Genomic DNA, 23,323 nt, shown 5'->3' with positions numbered 1-23,323 from the left:
CTTTTCTTTCAAGCTGTTATTCCCCAAAACGTCTATTTCCTAATTACCTCAATCCCTTCCTGTTCTCAACTTCCACCTATACCCAGATAAAACAGGTCCTCAACTATTTCTTTTTTCCATTGGGCAAAACACCTGTCTCATCACCATGGAATTGGGTAAAATGTAGAAGTAGAAAATTCAGTACACTGTTGCTAAAAATGATTTGTAAATCAGAATAAAAACAAGATGGGTGAAGAACTATCCCAAGGAATGATGGAGAGAAAAGCTAGGGAGCCCTTTCTAATTTCTTACCATTGATTGGGGCCTGAAAACTGTCTATCTTTGAAAGCAGAGACCAGGGAAGCCTGTTACAGTGGAAAGGGAGAGAGTACTGGTATAGAACAGTACTGGGTCTCCCCTTCTCTCAATATTCCTTCTTACATCCGTGCCAACCCCCTTCCAACAGATGGCTTGTAATATGGAAAGAGATATTTTAAAAGTGAAGACTGGGAAGCATTGTATAATGATGCACACCCTCTTCTGCCCATACTCCTTTCAAAATGAGCAAGAGAATCCTAACTGGTGTGTGATAACCTCCCTTTCTCCCAGGGGAAATAAAAGAAAGATTCCCAAGGTGGGAGGGCAGCAGTGAGGAGAACAGGAAAGAGGAACCCTGTGTGTGTGTTTTTTTGGGGGGAATCTAAGAAGTCTTCGGGAGACGTGGTGTGCATTTGTGTATGAGTGGGGGGGAGTGGAGATGAAAGGCACAGGAATTTATATTTAAACTTCCTTCTGCAACTGTTTCCCCACCCCCAACCAACCGCTTTTACCCTAGTGTTGAAGACCCCATCAGCCTTGGACAGGCAAGGGGCAAAAAGAAACTGGTAACCAATTTCTCTTCTTTTCCATTCCTCTAGTTGTAATTGAAGGTTTGTTGGAGTTGGGGGAAGAGACAGAGAAGAAATAGAAGAGAGACAGAGGGAGAGGAGGGGGGGAGAGGTGGGCTTTGGGGGCGGGGTAGATTCTCCCTCTCTCGCCTCCCCCACCCCATATCGTTTTCCATCTAAAGGAAGATATTTGATCAACTCAGAAAGCCAGAAACGAGTCCAGTGCCCGAGATTGCTGATCGCTCCAGCGCGTTTTACTGTAGCAGGGAAGCGTCCGAGTCTCCTGAGCTATGTTCTCGCCTCCAGCGCAAGTTTTCCGGAGAGCCTAGGCGTGTTTCTTTAGGCAGAGAGAAACAAGGAAACCGGGGGAGGAGGGAACGAGGGTAAAAGATTAGGGGGCGATCAGCCCCTGCCCAGCTGTCTCTCCGTGCCCCCGTGGCCTGCCTTCACCACTTCCACCTCCCACCCCACCCCCACTCACCCAGCTCAGCCCCCGAGAAGACGCAAGGAGAAAGGGGTGTTGCTTAGCTCAGCCGAGCTGCAGAAGTTAAGAGGAGTTGCTGGTTGCCTTTGGGCTGCTGTACTTCCCCAGAAGCGGGTTGAGAAGCAGCTGTGCATTTGAGGCTACCTCCCTAAGCAAACCCGCAGCGTGTGTGGAGTGGGGCTGGGTGGGGGTGGGGGGGTGGGGATGCAAGAGAAGAACTTGAAAGTGTGTGAAGGAATCAGAAGCAAATGAGAAGGGAGGAAAATAAAAGAAAGTGGAGACTGCTGAAAAGACTCAACCGTGATTGCTTTTTATCCCGTGTGTGCTCCAGATACGGTGTTTAGGTTTGGGTTTTGTTTTGGGGTGGGGTTTTTAGGGGCCCTTATTTTTAAAGCCACAACAGCTCTCCCTTTCTCTACTATCTATATATCTCCAACCCCTTGCTGGCTCTTATGGGCATGAAACACTCTTCCCGCTGCCTGCTCCTAAGGAGGAAAATGGCGGAGAACGCTGCCGAGAACACCGAGGTAAGGAGGCGAGAGAGCCAAGGTCCTTGGCGACCCCGGCCGCTCAAATCTGGAACCACTACGCTGCTGCTGCTGCTGCTACCACTACCGCTGCTCCGTTTCAAGTGCCAAACTTTCCCTAGCTCCATCCTGCTTGCTTCTGCTGTTTCTCTCTCTCTCTCTCTCTCTCTCTCTCTCTCTCTCTCTCTCTCTCTCTCTCTCTCTCTCTTTCTCTTTCTGGTTGGGGGTAGGAGGAGGGATAAGAGAAAGCGAGACAGTGCATGTACCAGTCCTCCTCCCCCTTGAAAATGCAAAGAAGCAGATATCACCCCATCACCCTCTTATACCATTAGCCTGCAAGCTCTCCATCGTCTTGTTTCTGGCTTTGCAGCTTTCTGGCTGCAGATCTTTCTCTTTTCTTACTCTGGGATCTGCATAAATTTTTTGGGGGGAGGTAAGGCAGGATGAAAAATCAAATAGTCATTTTTTCCTGCTTGTAGAGGTTGAGCTATCTTTTGATTTACCCTTTCTGGGTTCTTGGTTTCTCACAAGCGACTGCGGCCGGAACTGAGCCTTGAGTACTCTGGGTACTACTTCAGGACCACGGATAGATCCTTCACTTTCAGAGCCCGGGCTATAGTAACACAGATCTGTAATTCTGATTTGGTCTAAGTGCTCCTAGAAGTGCGAGTGAGCATGGGTTATATCCAGAGCCTTCTTCAGTACCAGGGACAGCTCTCCTGCAGTTCCCAGGAACTTGGGGGGGGGGGGGGGAGGTGGGGTTGGGAGATAGGGAGTTTGTGACTGCAGCTATTGACTCCATAAACGCCTGGGAATGATGTCCCCTGCCTCTCTGCAGCTCTATCTTTGGTCCTGACTAAGGCCCCACCTCGCCCCCACTTTCATCCTTTTCTACTCGCTTCAATTTTACCTTCAAGTCGACCCAAAACGCTAGTCTCCTCTTATGAACCAACCCTCGGCCTGCGGTTTCTCCCTACAAGCAACTCCTAGCTAGAGTGCCGAGCGTCTCTGACCTTCACGTCTTTACAACTGTAATGGGTTAAGGGACATTAGGGCACCTGTGGTCATGAATGGGGTTAGCTTCCTGGAAAAGCGCGGTATATGAAAGTCGGTGAGGGTTTGGGGTATGAGTGTGGAGACTGCCCCCTTACTTGCCGGCAGGAAAAAGAAATGAGAAAACTCCAGACTCTATTAATAGCTGTAATTCAGTTGGACCGCCGCACATTTCACCTACGGATACCCAAAAGCACTAGAGGGTGGGAACGAGGAAGAGAACGAGAAAACTATTTATCTCTCCCTCTTATCCCTACATCTCTTGTTCCTTAACACTTGCAGCAACCCCACGTAGAGCAACCCATCTCGATTTCTTCGAAGAGGCTGCAAGGGACGCAAAACCCTGTTTCCTGAAAGATACCAGAAGCAGCATTTATCTGGGAATTGTGTCTTGAAATACACACGCTCCGGGGGCTGAAATGTGGGAGGTGGGGGGAGGTGCATGAATGCAGCTGTGAGATTCGTCAATAATAAGGTCTTCTTATAAGGTAGACTTTAGGATATCAATTCTTTTTCGGTCTCCTCAATCCCTGAATCCTCAGATATAGAATTTACAAAATGCTCCACCTGCTAGATGGATCCTTCACGTATACCATCTGTTTCATGCACAAGAAAGCAAAGGTCCGTCGGCTCCGTTACTAGCCCTTTAAAGCTCAGTCTCTCTGCTTGCCCACCCTAGTCTTCTTGACATTTGTAGCAGTGGTTTCTAAAAATAGCACAGAGCTCCGGGCTGCACCTCTGTAAAGTGTGGGCCAGCCAGGCACGTAGCGGGACCCAGCCTCCAACAGGCTGCTGGGAGGAGAAAGAAGGCGGAAGGGGGGGGGGGTGCTGTGCGCAACTAGAAGGGCGGGGGGGGGGGGGAGTGGGAAGCGTCAGGATGCCTGAGAAAGAGACTCTCATAAGCTACTGCCACCATCCTTCTTCCCGCCTCTTCTCGTTTTGTTTTTAAAATAAAGTTTCCGCTCCTATGTAAACTCTCTCCACCTCCCCATCCTGGATGCGCAATGTCTGGCTGGGAAAAGGCGACAGTGGCTCCGATTTCCGCAGTCTGCTTTGGATAACTACCACAAAATCAACAGCCCACCTTAGCTAGGGTTGCGAGCTAAGCCTGGCTATTTTTACTCCCTCTTCCTGCCCTCTTCTCCTCTCCCTCTCCTCTCCCCCCTCCCTCGCTCTCCCCCTCTCTTTACTCTTCCCGCCCCTCCCCTCCCCCCACCTTGCGGGTCTTTCTCGTCAGTCGCACAGGCAGGCTTTACTTCAGGCTTAGATGAAAACAGCATCTACTGCGTAGAGCCAGCAGATCGCTGATGTACCCCAATGCCAAGGGTTGATGGAGTGACTGGCAGCCAAGGCTGGAGCAAGCTTCAGGGTTTCTGAATCAGAGGATTCCGTTCTTGCCACTTTCTATTGAGTAATAAACTATCTGCCTTATTATAAGTGTGGAAGGAATCTAAGTACCTCGTGATGGTCATTTGGTCACCATCCAAGAGCTAACTAGTTGTTTTTCTAATGAGTTGGGTCAGAAGCAGGAATTTCCCCAGTGCAATTTGTTGTGAGTTCCTGCGGAGTGGGTGGGGTCTGTGAATGTGTTTTTCATAGGATGACTAGAGTGAATGGAAATAGATCGGGAGGAGGAGCTGTAGGGGAGAATCTGAAGAGAGAGGAAGAGTTGGAAGGAGTGGGAGGGAAAGAAAGAAAGTGAATTAACGGGGAGGGGGTGGTGAAAGGCCACTCTAAAGTAGTAAAACACTGAACTTGGAGTTTGGAGACCTGGATTTGGATTCTTAGTTCTATGTGACTTTGGGCAACTTATTCTCTCCGAGTCCCAGTCTCCTAGCTTTAGTTTCTCCATTTGTAAAATTGGAAGAATAATGTTTTTACTACCCACCTATCAGAGTTATTTCAAGGATCAAGGGAATTAATAGTATTTAGTAAGTGATAGAGCCAAATATAGCTCTAGTAGGAAGAGAGGGAGAAACTGAAGAATTAAAATACAAGAACTTCATCTTAGAATCTTTGCCTGATCATTGGCCACTAGACTGAAAATTAGGTCTTATATGTATTTTCCATGTAATATTGGTTGACCTGTATCTGAGTCCTAATTATAGCTCTGATATTTTGTGTGACCTTGGGCAAGCCACTTAACACTTATTTGAGCCTTCTTTTCTACATTTGTAAAATGGAGATAATAATACATTTACCTACTTTGCAAGATTGTTGTAAAGAAAGTTATTTATACAACCCCCCCCCCCCACATTACTATGTAAATGTAAAGCGGTTCAATATAGTGGATAGAAGTACTGATTTGGGAGTCTGGTTGATCTGGATTAAAGTTCAGTCTCTGACAACGACTGGTTAGATAGGCATATTAATTGATTTTTTAAATGCTCCAGCACAACTTTCTGGGGTTCTAAATTACAAAGAAATTGCTGATATTCATGGCAGAGGAATTTTCTACAACAGAAGTATTCTCCACAGTAGAGATCACAAGTCTGCTTTCTTCTCTTCAAGTTCCTTCAAATGTAAATGCAAGTTATTATTACTCTTTTCAGGTCTCAGCTCCTCAAGGCTTTATGTAAATTATAGTTTTCACCTAACATTCCCCCCCCCAAATTTAGAATTAATAGAGGTCTTAAAAGAGGGTCTAGATAAGGAAAGCCTAGAATTTTTAAGGGCTAAAATCACTCAGATAGAACAGGAATTGGGACTTTAGGCCTCTTTCTGACTTTCTTCACTAAACCATACTATCTTCTCTCCTTATAAAAGACTCAAGCTGAAGAGACCATAACCATCAAAGGAATCTAATTTTACATAACCTTTGTGTGTCTCCTCTCCTCATCCTAGCACAGAGTTCTGGAGAGGATAAACACTTAATCATTATTTGCAGAATTGAGTGGAACTTTTGAATATGAGCAAATCTGCCCAGAATTCTCAGAATAGAAGGGCTTCAGCAATGTAATACAATGAATGAATGAATACTCTTTGGTTATTCATACTTCTATTCAAGACCTGGCAATTACTGACTCCTACTGAGGGGCCCTCTTTTGAATCATAAATAAATGGATTAATCACAATCCACAGTTCTGAACTATGAAGGCTAATGGCCACTTCTAAGCAGTACTTTGCTTCACTGAGTCCCAGTGAATGATTGATGCATTCTTGCTGTTGATGGCTGCTTTACTTTCTATCCTAGAGAAAGAGAACCAATCTCTAACTCCTCCAGGAAGTTTAAAACTGGTTTAGCAAAAGAATTGCTTTGGAGACCAGATTTAGAAGCATTTTGAATATTTTTATGCTGGCTCCGGGAATTATGTCTAAAAAGAAAAATCTAATTTGAAGAAAGAGCTTAGTACCAAGTGAAACAGAAAAAGTAAGAGAAATGGATAACAATTGTTGTTATCAACAATTCTGTGCTGGGCCCCCAGAGAATTAAAAAAAAAAGTGTGAGATCAACTAGGTGTTTTGTGGAGCTGATAGTCTAGCAGGCAGTAAGTCATACACATAAAAACATTGCAAGTAAAAAACAGAGTAACATGTAAAAAATGAGAGATCAAGCTTATTCTAATACTTAACAAGGGATTGGCCTGAGTAGTAGTATGAGGTTTTAGAAAATGTCCTTCCAAATTCTTAATTTTTAGAAATGTCAAAGAAATGACTTGTCCAGATCACATAGTTAATTAATGGCTTAGCTGAGACTCAAACCTAGGTCATCTGACTTATAGTTCAGACCTTTTCCTATTGAATCAAAATATAATGTGTAGGATAAAAACATAGTTTTATGAGCTAACAGAAAAGATGTTTAAAATAGAGTGCATACTTTGGTCATCTTCTTTAAGTTGAACTATATAGGGCTTACCCTCAGGTTTTAAAAGTTGTTCTCTTAGTAAGAGTATCCTGAGCCAGGACATCATCTTCCCACTGCTTTGTGCTTGAGCATCAGCTTTACCATCATTAATAATAATAGCTCATAGTTAGGGACAGCTAGTTGTTGAAGGAGATAGAGAGCCAGGACTGAATTCAGGAAAACTTGAGTTCCATTCCAAACATTTGCTGTGTGTTCTTGAACAATTCCAGTTTTCTCATTTGTAAAATGGACTGAGGAAGGGCATAGCAAACCAGTCCAATTTGTTAAGAAAACCCCAAATGTTGTTAGGAAAAATTGTACACAACTGAAATAGCTTAACAACAAAGCTTATATTCATGTACTACTTTAAGATTTACAAAGTGATACCTTTCAAAACTCAGAGCCAGAAAGTACAAGTACGATTACCTCCATTTTACTGATGATATACTTATCAGTATGGATTTGGAGTGAAAGAATCTGATATCAAATTCTCACTCCACTTATCTTTTGTCCAACTTGGACAAATCACGTAAATGTTCTAAGTCTCAGTTTTCTGATTTTTACACAGTGGGGTTAAACTAGATGACTTCTTAAGTTTTCCTTTTTATCTCTGACTACTTTTCTATGAGCTGGTCCTTTCCAAATTCCAATGTCTTAATCTGTCAAATAAATTAATAATACTTATTCTCCCAACATTCAAGAGTTGCTGTGAATAAAGGACTTTGTGAAGCACCATATAATAGTGAAATATCGTTATTTTACATTTTCTATTTCTGCTATTGCAATGAACTGCCCATGCAAAGACCAGAATTAAGGGCCATGTCTCTCACCACAAGCATTGAGCACACTTATTTTAATGGATTGCCTAGGGTTAAGGGGTTACTGGTATTTTTATTGCAAATGCAATTTTCCAGAGAATTGTAAATTAAGTAAGATTTGTTAAGCACAGAATTCCAATTTCATCCAGGTGGTGATATGAATTTTTCTTTCCACAATAGCATGTGAGATGAAAATTCTTTACATCTTACACCTTAGGGCCTATTATGTTAGCAGAAGAAAAGTCCAAAAAAGGAAACAAAAACAACTGGGCAATCCAACAATATATAACCATCAAGGTAGTTGGAAACAAACATAATGTCTTAGTGTAAAGTGCAAGTGTGTTAGATACTTTTATATTAGAGAAAATATTGTCATTTTTGGTAGAAGGAATATAATCCCTCTGTGAATGGGACCTTCATAGGTCACATCCATGTATTTGCCTTCAAGCTGGCAATATCTAAACCATGATTGTTATGGAAACTGCACTGGATTTGGTGTCACAAGTCCAGAGTTTGAATGCCAGCTATTAAGATTGTGACCTTGGCAAAGTATTTCATCTCTTTGTTTCTTTAACTATGAAATGAAGTGGTTTGAAAACATGATCCCAAATGTTTTTTTCCTGTTCTGTAATCCTATGGTCCTGTGATCCTCTTACAGAAGATGTTTGTCCTCTTGTCAAAAGCAATTTCCACATTTCAGGGTAACCTACTTAAACAACTATTAACCAAAAAACTCTGCCTTAGTTCTTTAAAATAAAATTTTATATTTTCTGTTTTTAAAACATCATAGAGTCCTATGTATTCCCCTCTTCTCTCCTCCGAAAGACATGAGTGCTTTTGGAAAGGAAAAACAAAAAAACATATTCAGCATAACTGACGTTGAAAAAGTCTGAAAGTATGGATAACACCTATGGACCTTCTATTTCTACAAAGAAATAGATTGGGGTATCTTCTTATTTTTATTCATTTGAGTTCACTTGATCTATGTAATTTTGTTAATTTACAATTTTTCTTTGGTTTGTCATTGTTTCTTCTACTTATATTGTTGCAGTTTCTGTGTAGGTTGTTTTCTTGACTGTTCATTTTACTGCATATCAGTTCATATGTATATGTATATCTTTCTATATTTCTATATATTCACCATACACATTATTTCTTTTTTGTTTTTGTTGTTGTATACAATAATGGTAATATTTTTTAAGTAGTATTTTTTCAAATACATGCAGAGATAGTTTTCAACATTCACCTTTGCAAAATCTTGATATATATCATTTCTTATAGCACAGTAATATTCCATCATATTCATTTATTTTGCCATTTCCTAATTGATAATCATCTACTTTGTTTTTAATTCTTAGCTATTATTAGTGTGTCTATTTTTCCACAATTTCTCCAATATTAACTTGTCATTTTTGAGTAATTTTTGCTCATTTGTAAGGTACAAGGTAAAAAACCTCAGGGTTGTTTTGATGTGCATTAATCTTATTGTGAATAATTTGGAGCATTTCTTTAAATGTTGTTTTGAGTACTTCTTTTGAAGTTCTTTTGAAAACAGTTTGTTCATATCCTTTGACTATCAACTAGAGGAATGGCTATAAATCTTATTGTTTATGAATCTTGGATATCAAATTGTTGTCAAAAATTTGATACAATTTTTTTTTAGTTTCAACCATTTCCTTTCTTATTCTAGATGTAGTAATGTTGATTGTGCAGAAGTTTTACAGTTTCAAGTTTCCTCTTCTGCTGCAAACATACTACTATATTCCTTCAGTTACTTTAATCTTTTTAAAGATGGTTCTATTCATACTCACTTTCTTCTCACCTCTGATCACCACACTTCCTGTTGGTCCTTCTTCCTCTCCTCCTTTTCATCTAATTTTGTTCACTAGTTTTTAAATTTTATTTCTGTGACATTTTCCAAAAAGAATTTCTCTTAGTCTCGTCATTATCTATCTTCTCTTTCTGATAACTCTAGACCTTTATTCTCTGTTTCATGATCCCTGTAGTTATCTGGTTTCTCTCGTTTCTCTGTATCCTTCATGCAATCAAAGCTTCCAAGATAATCATTCTAAATTCTCCCCTTAGGCAGTTTCTGTCACTGTCTTGAAGGACTTGTCCCATGGATTCTCCTTTTCCATTATGCCTCATTTCTAGAACAATGCTATTTATGCAGGTGTCAGAAGAACATTGCTTCATGGAAAAGCCCCATCTCTGCTACATTTCTATTTGTATAGCCCATCACTGGTCTATACTTTCTTGTTATTTCTTCTTCTATATTTGCCTGGAAATTTCCTTCCTGTGTACATGTTCTCTCACTCTTCCAGGTAACTGGATCCAGGGGTTCCAACCCCCCTTCTTCCCCACCAAGACAAGCAGACTTTCCAAGCTTCAAGTCTGCCAAGCTTCATGTAGTGAGTTCCTTCTCTCCCTCCACTGACCATCTCTCTTTGCTCACAAGAGTATTCATCAGGGGATTCCATTCCCACTTCTGATACAAAATCTCCTTTCTTCCTCCATCTCTTCCAGTCTCTTCTCCCCATTCTCTTCTAGGGCAGATTTTTTTTCTCTTCTCATTACTAGCCTTTGATTTGATCTCTGCATATTATTCACTCCTCTCATTCTCCCCATTCTCCTCCCTTTTATGTACCTCCCATGTTGTAATGTAGTTCCATCCCAAAAAGTGTTGATTACCAGAAGATAGAATATTGATAGGTTTTGTACAAAATACCTTTTGTCCATCTTTTTACTGTCACTCTACCAGATTTCCTCCTTCACCTGTTTCCTTGTGTACATTTGTAAAGAAGCTTCATACTAGTCTTTGACACCGCTCCTGTTACTGTTCTTGCCTGCTGCATTTATTCACTCTTCTTGCATTGCTCTTGTTTGAAGTACAGGTAAATGATTTCTTTAGTTCTGGTTTTCTTTCCTTTTTACTTTTAAAAAATAATTATTTTGTGCATAGCAGAGAACAAAAGAACAATTTATAATGAAGTAAAGAAAAATGGACACTCATGAATATAATTTCTTCTACTAATATATATACACACACACACTTTCTTGATCTTGTAATTTGTTATATATTTTAAATCCTCCTTGATGTTCTGCTGGGCACATGACAGTGCTCTCTTTTATTTCATTTTTAATTCCTTTTCTGTTTTTCTTTTTTAAATCTGTTTTTAATAAAATATATTTTAAAAACCCTTATTTAATTTACTAGATAAAATTGCCTAAAGATCTGCATTTTCTTTCTAAAAACATTTCAAACTCTTTCTTATTTTTGAACATCCCTCTTTTGTTCTGTATGTCAAACTTAGATTTGCAGGATAGGTAACCCTAAGCGGCATGCTGAGCTCCATTGCTTTTTGGAATACACTATTCCATTCCTTCCTCCTTTTTCTTTTTCATTTTTTAAAGTGTGTAATTGTCTTCTTTTATTTGAATGTTCTTTGTATTTGACAATCTCTCTTTCAGTGGCTTATAGAACTTGTTTCTGGATTGAACTGTTAAATTTAATTCTGTGTGTTTTGAATTTAAGTTTTCCTGTTCTAGTCATTTTTTTCTGGGCAGGACTTAAATTCATTTCTCATAATATTTATTTTTCTTTTAAACTACTCAGGAATAGCATGTTATGGTTCCATGTTTTCAAATTCTAAAGGGTTCTTTCTTTCACCAAATGTTAGATCATTTTATTTTGTGAGATTTATTCAGATATCTGAACTCACTTACTAAATCTGGAGTCTGTATTTCCTTTTGTTGCTACTGTTTTTCCTGTTGACTTATTTATCTGTTTATGTTCAAGGTTTTTGAGTTTTCTTCTTCCTGAAAATCATTTGTATTTCCAGTTTTTTCTTTCCCCTTCCTCACTTCCATTTTTCTTATCACTCACTTTTTGAATCCTCCTTCCTTTCTGACTTTGTTTTTCTGGGGAGCTGGATCTCAAAATGCTTCATTTCCCTCCCACACAGGGCAAGTACAATTCACCAGCCTAAGTCTTGCTTCAAACCACTTTTGGGTGGTCAGAACTCGCTCCAGCCAGAACCTATGTTCTTTTCTTCAGGCTTGATGCAGTACTGCTGTCTTCCTACATGCACAGGCTTTTGACCTGATAACTTGTCCCACCCCTTCTGTTCCTCAGTTTTCTGAGCTGGTACCAACAGTTCAGAGCCTGTTTTCCTTGGCAGTTCAGAACTTTGCAGCACTGATACTTCCAGGTTGCTACCCCCAGCAACCTTTTGTTTCTGAAAGACTGGCCAAGCTAGCTGTCAAGGTCTGAGCAAACTTGTAGTTGGGATATAACTAGCACTGGAAAGAGGGAGGGGGACTGGACTATAGGACTAGATTTTGATGAAGACTGTATTATGTTGTTGGGACTGTTAGTACTGCCTCAATGCTTGGTAGGATGGGAAGTGGGAGAGTGGTGCTGAGTGAGAGCTAATGAGCATCAGTTCCTGTTTTTTATTTTTTTTATTTTGTTTTCTTACGATTTTCTTTTGTGTTCTGATATACTAGAATATGGAACCAGTTGAACTTTCTTTATCTTTATGTTTTGGAAAGGTTTATGGAGTCATGAGGATCAGAGAAAATATCCACACCTTCATTGTGTTGCTCTGCCAGAAGTGGGTCTGCCTTAGTTCTCATTTCTAACGCTTCACATGCGAGTGTATAGATTGTCATTATTGGATGGAATTGTAGAATAATTTAGTTCAAGTCTTCGTTTTGCAGATGGAAAAACTAAAGTTTAGAGAAGTTACATAACTTGCCTAGGGGAAAGTAATTAATTAATAGAACAGGAAATTGAACCCAGATTTTTTGATTCCTATAAATTAAGGTTTGTAGATTAATATAATTGGGATTAGAGGGACCTTAGAATCTATCTAATCCAATCTCCTCATTTTTAGGAAAACTGACCAGAAAAGTAAAGTGTTTTGCCCTAGGACATGAAGGTAATTAATAACAGACCTATAAATTTAATTCAGATCCCTGGATTCCAGTGTCCTTTTCACTACATTAAGCTTTGAGCCTTTTTTTCCTGTTTCAACCTTAAAGGAAAAGGGGATCTCACTTGGTTATCATGTTTTCTTACAATTGATTGTCATAAATGTATCTTTGAGTCTTCAAATTTTCTTTTTCTCCCAAGCTTAGTATTAGTATCTGAATTCTGCTTATCTCTGCTTTTGTTCCGTTTGTCTAGTTAGGAACTAGGAAACAGTGAGGATAGATTATCCTTTTCAACATTGCTAATCTTTTTGTTTATTTTATGTGGGATAGGATTTTCTAGTTTACTAATTATATGATTTCCCTAATACATTGGGATTATCTATGGGATATTGGGTGGCCTATTTGCAGATAGTTCAGATTTATCTATGGCTTGTGCAATTTAAGATGTTCAAAAGTAGCTGATAGTGCATGTTAGATGATAGTACAATTATTTGAATTCACAGAATCACAGAACCTCAAGGTTAGAAGGAACTAACATATGTCTGAATATGACTCACTTCTACAATATTCAGGACAATTGTCATATAGCTTTTGTCTGAAGACCTCCAGTGAAGGGGAACATACTACATTCTAAGGTAGTTCATAACATTTTTGTGATATTTCAAAGTATTAGAAACTTTTTACTTGCATTGAACTTAATTTTTTTTCTCTTCATTTTCTACCCATTATTTAAAATCAGCTGAATTCTTGTATCCAAAAAAGTCAGTACATGACATGCTGACTCTGAAGGAGGTCTCTAGCTGGGTCTCAGAGGACTAGTCTTATAGCTGTGTTGTTTAACATGATTATATTATTTAAAATGTGGGTAAAGGCACAGATGGCATGCTTACTACACTTGAAGATAACATGAGGTTAGGAAGGATAGCTAACAAAGAAGTGTCAAATTTGCTGCCCAAGTCTACAAAACTTCTAGTACTAATAGAATCAAATTAAAATGTAAAAGGGAAATGTTTAACAAAATAAATAAAAATACAATGCAACATAGATAATGTTAATGTTAATAATGTTTTCTAAGTCCATATCTGACTGTCCATTGATACTCACTAACACATTGCAAAACAGAATTAGGATCCAAGATCTTAAGAGCTCTAGCAGATCTGTTGTAAATCTATAATAATAAAGTAATATTTAATAGGGTCAAATATAAAATTCTATAGTTAGGTTTAAAAATAAACTTTACAAGTAAGTTTGTGGAAATACTCTAGAATACTGTTCATGGACAAAAGATTTGGTATTCTTTGTGGACTGCAAGCTCAATGTGTCAACAATGTGACATGGTTGATAGAATGCATTAAGAAAGATGTTATATACAGAAAGTGATCATTCTACTGTATCGTACAAGATCACATCAGATCCTGAATATTTGTTTGGAATTCATTTTAGGAATTACTTTAATAAGCTAGAGAATGTCCAGAAGATATTGACTAGTATCGGGGACTTTCTCATATGAAAACTGACTAAAAGAACTAGGGTGTTTCATTCTCAAGAAGAAAAAAAGATTTTTTTGTGTGTGGGAGGACGAATGATAGCTGACTTAAATATTTGCAGGATTATTATATGGAAGAGAGATTAAGCTCATCCTTTAAAGGCCTAGATAGCAGAACTAGAAAAAATGGGCAAAGATTTGAAAGAGGTAGATTTAGGTTTGATGTAAGGAAAAACATCCTAATAATTACTTATATAAAAATGTGAAATTGGCTATCTCTGAAATTAAAAGGTTCCTCCTCATAGTAGATTTTCAAATGGAACCTGTCTGGCAATTTGTTACTAACCTTATTGAATAGGTCCTCCTTCAGATATAGCTTAGATTAAATGGCCTCTAAACTCACTTCCTGCTCTATTAACCTAATTCTGTGAGTCAATCATCATTGTCAAAATGTCAGAAAATTGCCAAAGATTGTGAAGGAAGGAGGCTTAGGCAATTGATACCAAAATGATGATTATGGAGAAAACATCATGAAGATAAAGACCTAGTTGGGATTTACAGAAAGAGATGCAGTTATTGTTTCCACAATGGACAAAAAGGAGCAGTGGGTATTGATTCTACAAAAATTACTTCTTTTTGGTCTTTAGATCAGATTTTATGATTTTTTTTCCTAGCAGTTTCACCAACTCTATGCTATGCTAAGGCTACTTTTATTGTTAGTTTGCATCAGTTTTTTTTTCCCCTGGGTTAACCAAGAGCTCTCATTTTGATTCAGAAAGAATGCTGAGAGATGGGTGGGTAAGAAGTCTGAATTTTAGTTTCATCTATGTTATTCATTTGAACAAATGTTTTCCTTTTCTGAAACTCACTTTTGTCATTTTTTAATTTGAGGGTGTTGGATTAAATTCCCTTAAAACTCTAGACTGGTAATTTCATGATTCTATGATTCCTTGATCACACATATTTAAGAGCAGAGGAAATCAGCTTCATGGGGTTAGAGATTAAACAGTGAAGTGCTATGTGTGTCAATTCAGACAAGTTGCAATCATCTTTCTGAGTCTCAGTAGCTTTCTCTGTAAAATTACAGCATTGAACTAGAGGATATCTTTGTTTCTATCCAGCTAACATTCTGTGCTTTAGATCTTATGATTCTATATAGTAGATTTTGTATTTGTGGATAAATGAAAGTTTGGTGTATTTTAAGTATCTAGGAGTAATGAAGGTAAGGGAGGGAAAGATGAGAAGAAAACAGGGGAGAAAATATAAGGTCATAAACAAAAGAGATCTCAGAATAGCCTGCTTCTCTGTTTTGCCTCTAAACCCTACTCCCATTTTATTTTCACCCTCACTTTGTGATCATCATGACTTCTATCTTTATCAATGGCATGAACTAGTAGAATTGTGAAACTGGAAAATGCTGGTATCAGAGGCACAATATATCCTTTTCTACCAACCTCTTTCCCATTCCTTCACTAGCTCAGCATCCTACCATTTAATTTGGGAAATATTCTAGGCACCAAAGCCCTAGGTCTCCTGATGTGATAGCTGGACTATTGGCCAGCCCTTACTGGGGTTATAGTCATCTGCCAAAGGGCAGGATCATCTCTAGACTGAATTTTAAAGTAGATCAGACCTGTCTTTGAAGTCTTTTTGCCATTCTATTATCTAATTAGTCATAGAATGTTATAAACATGCGATCAACCAATCAATCAAGCATTTGTTAAGTGTCCATCAGGTGACAGATATCGTTCTAAATGCTGGGGATACAAAGATGGAAATGAAAGTTTCTGCCTTTAGGAATTTGCATTCTAATGAACAGATATAGCCTGTGCAAATAGGTATTTATGTATTAAGTACAAAGGAGACTTGAGAGGAGGTAGAAGGAAGCACTGGTAGCTGAGGGAACTAAGAAAGACTTCATGCAGTAGGGGGCATTTGAACTGTCTTGAAGAGATGGGGAGAGATTCCCAGAAGTAGAAGGGAAGGACAGACACTCTTTCAGGCTGGGGGTGGGAACAGAGAGGGGGAGGAAATAGGATAGTGTCAGTCAATGCAAATATACAGAGATGGGAGTATTTGTGTGAAGAACAGCAAGATCACTACAAGTTATGTATCATAGAATGCACAGGAGGGAATAGAATACACTATTAGTACTAATGTATAACATACTAAATAAGCAGAATAAAATGCAGGTATGAACAGTTTTGAATATCAAATAGAAAAAAATTATATTTTATCCTAGAGGTAATAGGAAGCCAATTAAATTTATTGATAGGGTGAGATAGGAACTTTAGGAAGATCACTTTGGCAGTTGTGTGAAAGGTAGATTATGATGGGTGGATGGAGAGGATGAGGGATGTAGAGGCTGCATTAACTTGGAGTGCAGATAATTGGTGAAAAAGGCCAGCAGGGCTTTAGAGAGGAAGGGGCATATGAAAGAGTGAGAAACAATAAAATTAGCAATGAATTAGATATGTAGAGCAAGAATGAGGAATCAAGCATGATGTGAAGGTTGGAACCTAGGTGACAAGAAGATGGTGATACCCTCAATAGAAATGCAGAAGTTTGGAAGAGTTCATTGAAAAAAATAGTATTTTGGACATGTTAAGTTTGATATACCAAAAGGACATCCATTTCAAAATGTCTAATAGATAAATGGTAATGTGGGGCTGGACCTCTGGAAAGAGGCTAAGGCTGGATATAGAGATCTGGGAGTCATTTGCACAGAAATGATCATTGAAAGCATAAGAAGGATGAGATCATCAAGTGAAGTGGTGTAGAGGAAAAAGGGAAGAGGAACTAAGATAGAGGATTTTCAGTTCATCTGTAGTTCGTGGGTGTGCTATGGATGATGAGTTATCAAAAAAGACTGACAAGGAGCAATCAGATAGAGAGGAGAACCAGGTAGGAGTCAAAGTAGTGTCAAGAAAACCCAAAGAAGAGAAAGTACCTAACAAAAGAAGACAATTAAAAAGAGAAGATAATTAAAAGTGGCAAGAAGAATGAGAATTTACTATTTAACTTGGCAAATAAGACATTATTAATAACTTTGGAGAGAGCAGTTTCTATTGAATGATGATGTCAGAAATTTGAACCAACTGGTTCAACCCATTGATTTTTATAGATAATAAAGCTGATACATAGAAAAAGCTGTGACTTTCTGAAGTAATGTAGGTACAGGTTACAATCTAAGTTGCAAAGGCAGATTTTTTCTTAAAGGAAAACTTTTGAGGAATCACGGCTGTCCAAAAGTAGATTAGGCTGCCTTGGGTGGTCTTCAAGTCTTGATGGCCATTTGTGAGGGATATTGTAAAACAGTGGTGTGTCTGATAGAAACCAATCCCCGAGGTATGCATACTGATTTAGAAAACCATGAATTAATCTTATCTGTGTTATATTGCATTTTTATGTATTTTTTTAAACATTTCCCTGTTACATTTTAATTTGTTTTAGGAAGCACTGTGAAGTTTTGCTGACTGCCTGGGGTCATCAGTTATAAATTTACACCTGTGTTCCAGAGTTTCTTGTTAGAATTGGGTTGGACCACATCTTAATGTGATTCCTTATAACTCTTTGATTCCTTGATTGAGTGGGGAGTCAAAAAATTCAAATCAACACAACAAACATACATTGTGTTTACTATACGTTAAGGCATTATAGTGAACTCTGGGGATACAAGATCAGAAAACAAAATACTCTATACTCTGAAGGAGCTTACATTCTGGGATGCGGTAAACTATAACATATACACACTCAGATTATATACAAAATTACACATAAAATAGTTTCAAATGGGAATGACCAATAACAACTGGAAAGAGGGTGGAGCAATGGGAAAAGCTTCTTGTTGAAGGTGAGAGATGGGAGATGTGAGAGAGGGAGGGAAAGAAAGAGAGAGGGAGGGGGGAAACTTGATTGAGAGCAAGAATGAGAGAGTGAGAGCGAGAGTGAAAGAGTGAGAAACACAGAGAGAGAGAGAGAGATAGAGAGAGAGAAAGAGAGAGAGAGAGAGAAAGAGAGAGAAAGAGAGGGAAGGAGAGGGAGAGAGAAGGAGGGAGAGGGAGAGAGAAGGAGGAAGAGGGAGAGAGAAGGAGGAAGAGAGAGAGAGAGAGAGAGAGAGAGAGAGAGAGAGAGAGAGAGAGAGAGAGAGAGAGAGAGAGGCTTGCTTAATGCTTCACAGTACTCCAATCAGGTAAAATTTGAATCTCCTGCTAATATGGACTTAGACAAGAAATTATGATACCCCTGGGAGTCAGATCCAGATTGAGAACAAAGTCATTGTGGCCTGTCATAGCAGCAGTTCCATTTGAGGACCCATTGAATGTTATAGAATGCTGTCACCCTGCTGCCCACTGTAGAGAATTGCCTGACATAAGTCATCCCAAGCAAGCAATATGGACAGAGATTCTTGGTGATTCTCATGGTTCTATGGAGAAGTGGGTCACATGTACAGTGTGTACTTCCTTCTTCTTTGCTTAATCAAGCTTTTGATTTGGTTTAAAATTTTTAAAAAGTTGGTTTTACAAAGAGTGAATTTATATACATAGTGTGACGCTGAAAAAAGACTTATCAGTTTTAGAATAATATGCACTTAGTTTTGGATATAACATATAAAATCTTTGTTGAATCCAATCAGGTGTCAAATTGGATCACTGCTAGCTTCATCATATTTCTCATATCTGCCTCCTCCTTTCTATTAACTCATAAACCTCTGACCTTAATTCAGGTCCTTATCCCCTCTAGCCTGGATTATTGCAAGGTTGCAACCTAATTAGTGACCTTAAGTCTCTTCCTACTCCCATTCATTCTTATCAGAGTTGCCAAAGTACATGAGGCTGTGCTACTCCTCTTCACAATAAATTCCAGTGACTCCCTATTGCTTTCCTTTATGGTGTGTCCAAACTAGCCTTCTGTTCCTCAATAGGATGCTGCATCTTCTGTCTTTGTGCCTTTATCCTGGTTGTCCCTCTTCACTTCTGCTTCATAGAATTCTTCTAGCCCTTTGAGGCACAGTTCAACAATCATTTTCTACACGAAGTCTTTCCAACCCCACAACAAATATTAATACCTTCTCTCTCTCTGCCTGGTGTTTATTTTGAAAACACTTTTATATATGTGTTGCCTCCCATGAGTAAATTTAAGTTCTCAAATTGAAGATTTTTTCCCTTTATATTTGTAAGTCCAAAGACTATTATAACTGCAAAGACTGACCCAGTATTGGTACTTGGTTGATTGGTTGGTTGGTTGGTATCCTTTGTTCTTGAAGAGGACCAAAATGACATCACAATGTTAGAGTCAAAGTACAGTGCATTTGACTGTGGCTGATCAGACCAATAAGACCTTGGAATGTGCCCACAGGTAGGGCATGGATAGCCCATGTGAACATTTGGGGTAGAGATGTTTCTAATTCTGTGCATCTCATTTCTTTTTAGCTACTGCAATTCTGTTTCTCTCATAGGGCACCTATTTTGATGTGCCAGTGTTTCCCATGCTTATGCAATCAGTTCCATAAGTTGAGAACTTGAGAGTACAGAGTAGGTGCTTAATAAAAGCTTGTTGATAGACTGATGAGCCTCACTGTACAACTTCCTGACAATTGATCACCTGGCCTCTGTTCAAAGACTTCTAGTGCTGTAGATCCCACCACTTCCAAAGGCAACTGCTTGAGTGTAGTGAGTATGTCTGATATTTCTTTGTATCCCTCTGCTGGGTAATATAGAAGACACTCAAGAAGTAGTCGGTTGTTTCTTTTCCTGGCAAGACTGCTGCACTGGTAGTTAGGAGATATGACTTGAAATTTTGGTTCTGCCATTTATGAGCTGATAGGATATTAAGTATGACTCAGTTTCCCTGAGTCTTAGTTCCCTAGTTTGTAAAGTGATGAAATAAGCATAGAAAGTCTCTAAATTCTCTTCTAGCTCTCACAATTCGAAGGGAAGCTGAAGAACAGAGTAGGATTTGACTAAACTCATACAGGAAAATTGGTGGTGGAATTGGTGACAAAATTTAGTGTTCAGTGTTTTGCCTGGATACCCACATGAAGAGAGATAGTGATGGGGATATGTTGCTGTTGTTCAGTCTTGACTGACTCCAACCTTGTAGATCATAGCAAGCCAATGCTGTCCATAGGGTTTTCTTGACAAATATACTGGAGTGGTTTGCTATTTCCTTCTCCAGTAATTAAGCCAAACAGGACTAAGTGACTTGCAATACTGTAAGTATTGGAGGCTAGATTTGAATTCATACCTTCCTGATTCCAGGCCCAGTTCTCTATCCATTGAAGCATCTAACTGCCTGTGGATATGGATATACCACACTACTTATGTAAGGAGGCAGCTAGGGGGTTCACTAGATAGAGTAATGGTCTTGTGGTCAAGAAGACCTGAATTAGAATTCTGACTTAGACACTTATTAGCTTATGTATCATCGAGCAAGTCATTTAACTTCTGTTTACCATAGTTTTCTCATCTGTAAAATGGGAATAATAGCATCTACCTCATAGAGTTGTTGTGAGGAATGAGATTTTTTTTAAATGCTTTACAAATCTTAAAGCAGTACATGAAAGTTGTTGTGATAATGTATGGGAGGGAATATATAGTTCAGCTAAAAAGTCAGCCTGGACTAATATGAAGAGAATAGTTCAATAAGACTCCAGGTGAGGAGCAGTAATAAACAAGGACATTAATGTTAGACTCAGATCATCTACTATCTTTTTATAAGTCTATTGCAAAATTAAAACTCAGATCATCTACTTTCTTTCCATAAATCTACTGCAAAATTATTTGTTGGTTTGAAGAAGACTCTAAGTCTTTTTGAGTACCATCATTCAGTGAAGAGATGGAGTAAAGCTGGCAATTGTACTCACTTGTAATCTTGTTTAATTTACACATACTTAGGAAATTCAAATACATTCTCTGTTACTGTCAAGCAGTTATAATTTTAGTATACTATAGTCAATAATAGAAATATAAACTGACACTAATTAATTTCCTAATAATTGTCTCCTCTTTACAGATATTAGCAAAGAGTTATCTTTGGTATGAAACAAACATATCTCTCATATTAATTAATTCTTTCCTCTCCAATCAAATAATTCTTTAAAATATGTGAGGATGAGAGTTATAGATATATATTGGTGTTAAAATTACAAGTTAATCCTTAATTTTAAGTACTTTTTTAGGAAAAATATCTTAGAGGAGGGTAGAAGGAGCTACTATTAAATTTCAGTGTTGCTAGATAACAATAGTCTAAAGTAGTGAAATTAAAGTATATGTGTATATATGGATTTGTGGGTGTGAATACACAAACACATGTACACACACATACATTTATGTATATAGGAATTCTTTATATAAGTGTATCATATCTATGTTGTGTATATGTAATTATATATGTGATATATGACTGTATTATTTGTAGCTCTATAGATACATATATACACACAAGAATGAATATTATTCTTTTATTATAAAGAAGGCTTTATCTCTTCCTTAGTATTCTTAGTATTCTAGGGAATTCCAAACCCTTGGGGGTTTGATGGTATCTTTCTCTATTGGCTTATGTCCTCATTTCAGTGTTGTTCCCCCACTGTTAATTGTTGGTGATGATTCCATTTATTCCTTTATTTTTTCATGGAGTATTTATTTCAAAGATAGAGCAAGAACAGAAATACAAGCATTTCTTCCCAATGCCTAAAAATCATCTCTGAGGGGAGTGAGTTCTGACTGAACTCAGTGTCTACATAGCATTGTAGCCACCAAATTCCTGTCCAAATGTAGTATAATGGCTGGATGAATCTGAGTTTCAGGTTATTGGGTTGGGCCCTGAAGACTGTTTTTCAGAGCTTTGATGCTGAACCCTTTGCAAAAACAGATCATACAAAACTCCAATTTCCTTTTAGAAGCAGGAAAGACTGGATATAACAGAGACAGAAATAATATCGGAGCTTCCTGCTCCACATGAGAAAGGGCCTGAGGCTCTTGAACCACCAGGAGACTCTTAGCAGCTTCTTCTCCTTCTCCAATGCCAGCAAGACTGGAAAGAATTGAAATTGAGAGACTGATCCTGGACAGACTAGTGCTATTTTGAAGCTTCTACACTTCTGTTTCTATAGCTGATCAAAGATACTCTTCACCATGTAGTTAGCAAAGCCAATCCAATTGGAGAATGCTTATGCAGGCTTCTAATCTCTCAAAAGTCTTTCCATAATATATCATCATGCTTTTCCAAAAGCAGACCTTGCAGTCTTTTCCATGTGAGGGAAGCTTGTTTTCCCATTTCATAATATTTGTATGTATTTATGTAGACATATATTATGCTTATATATACACACACACACATATATATGTATCTATATATATATATATACATATATATTGATCCAATAGCTTTGTTTCTCTAAATGTGGCTTCTTTAAAAATTGATTGTGCTTGTAATTGGGTTTTAAAATTTTTAAATATGTATTTTTTCATTTCAAAAATATTCATTTTAAATTATAGCTTATATTTGGACCAAGGTGACATATGAATATTTCTACTATGTGTATCTCTCCATACCTTGATGCTTTATACTTTTACTAGTGGAGATTCAGGCACATCTTGGAACTATTGTAGGTTTGGCTCTAGATCACCAAATATTTCAATAGAGTGAGTCCCACAAATCTTTAGGTTTCCTAGTGTATATAAAAGTTATCTTTACCCTATATTAACTGTGCAATAGTATTAAGTCTCAAAAATGTATGTACCTTAATTAAAATACGTTATTGCTAAAATTTGCTAATCATCTTCTCAGTCTTTAGTGAGCCATTATCTTTTTGTTATGTGGAGGGTCTTGCCTTGATGTTGAAAGCTGATGATTGATCAGGGTGGTGATCAGGTTGGGGTGACTGTGGGAATTTCTTAAAATAATACAATGCAAGTTTGCTGCCTGGTTTTATGTTTCCTTTCATTTGGACACTTAGAGGCCATTGTAAGGTTATTAGCTGGCCTAATTTCAATATTGTTGTGTCTCAGGGAATAGGGAGGTCCAAAGAGAGGGAGAGAAATGGGAAATGATTGGTCAGTGGAGCAGTCAGAACACATATACCACTTACTTATTAAGTTTGCCATTGTATTTGGGTACAGTTTGTGGTCCTCCAGTTACAATAGTAACATTAAAGACCACTGATCACAGATCACTACAACAATTATAATAATAATGAAAAAGTTTGAAGTATTTTAAGAATTACCTAACTAGGACACAGAAACATGATGTGAGCACATGCTATTGGAAAAATGGCCCAGATAGACTTGCTCATGGCAATGTAATT

At 38.2% G+C, this 23,323-nt stretch overlaps 1 protein-coding gene across 1 annotated transcript in view; it reads left to right on the top strand.

The window, feature by feature from the left end:
• The first annotated feature begins 1,540 nt into the window (after window positions 1-1,540).
• The window catches only part of PRMT8 (protein arginine methyltransferase 8), a 173,465-nt gene continuing 151,682 nt past the window's right edge, over window positions 1,541-23,323 (top strand). Inside the window, exon 1 of the mRNA XM_052000778.1 lies at window positions 1,541-1,877. Within this exon, the coding sequence (XP_051856738.1) occupies window positions 1,803-1,877 (75 nt within the window). The 5' untranslated portion in view covers window positions 1,541-1,802. The remainder of the gene's footprint in view (window positions 1,878-23,323) is intronic.

This window comes from Antechinus flavipes, chromosome 5 (assembly GCF_016432865.1).
Source record: "Antechinus flavipes isolate AdamAnt ecotype Samford, QLD, Australia chromosome 5, AdamAnt_v2, whole genome shotgun sequence".
NCBI classification, from domain to species: domain Eukaryota; kingdom Metazoa; phylum Chordata; class Mammalia; order Dasyuromorphia; family Dasyuridae; genus Antechinus; species Antechinus flavipes.
The sequence above is the reverse complement of the archived record's forward strand: the minus strand, read 5'-3'. Positions and strand labels throughout refer to the sequence as shown.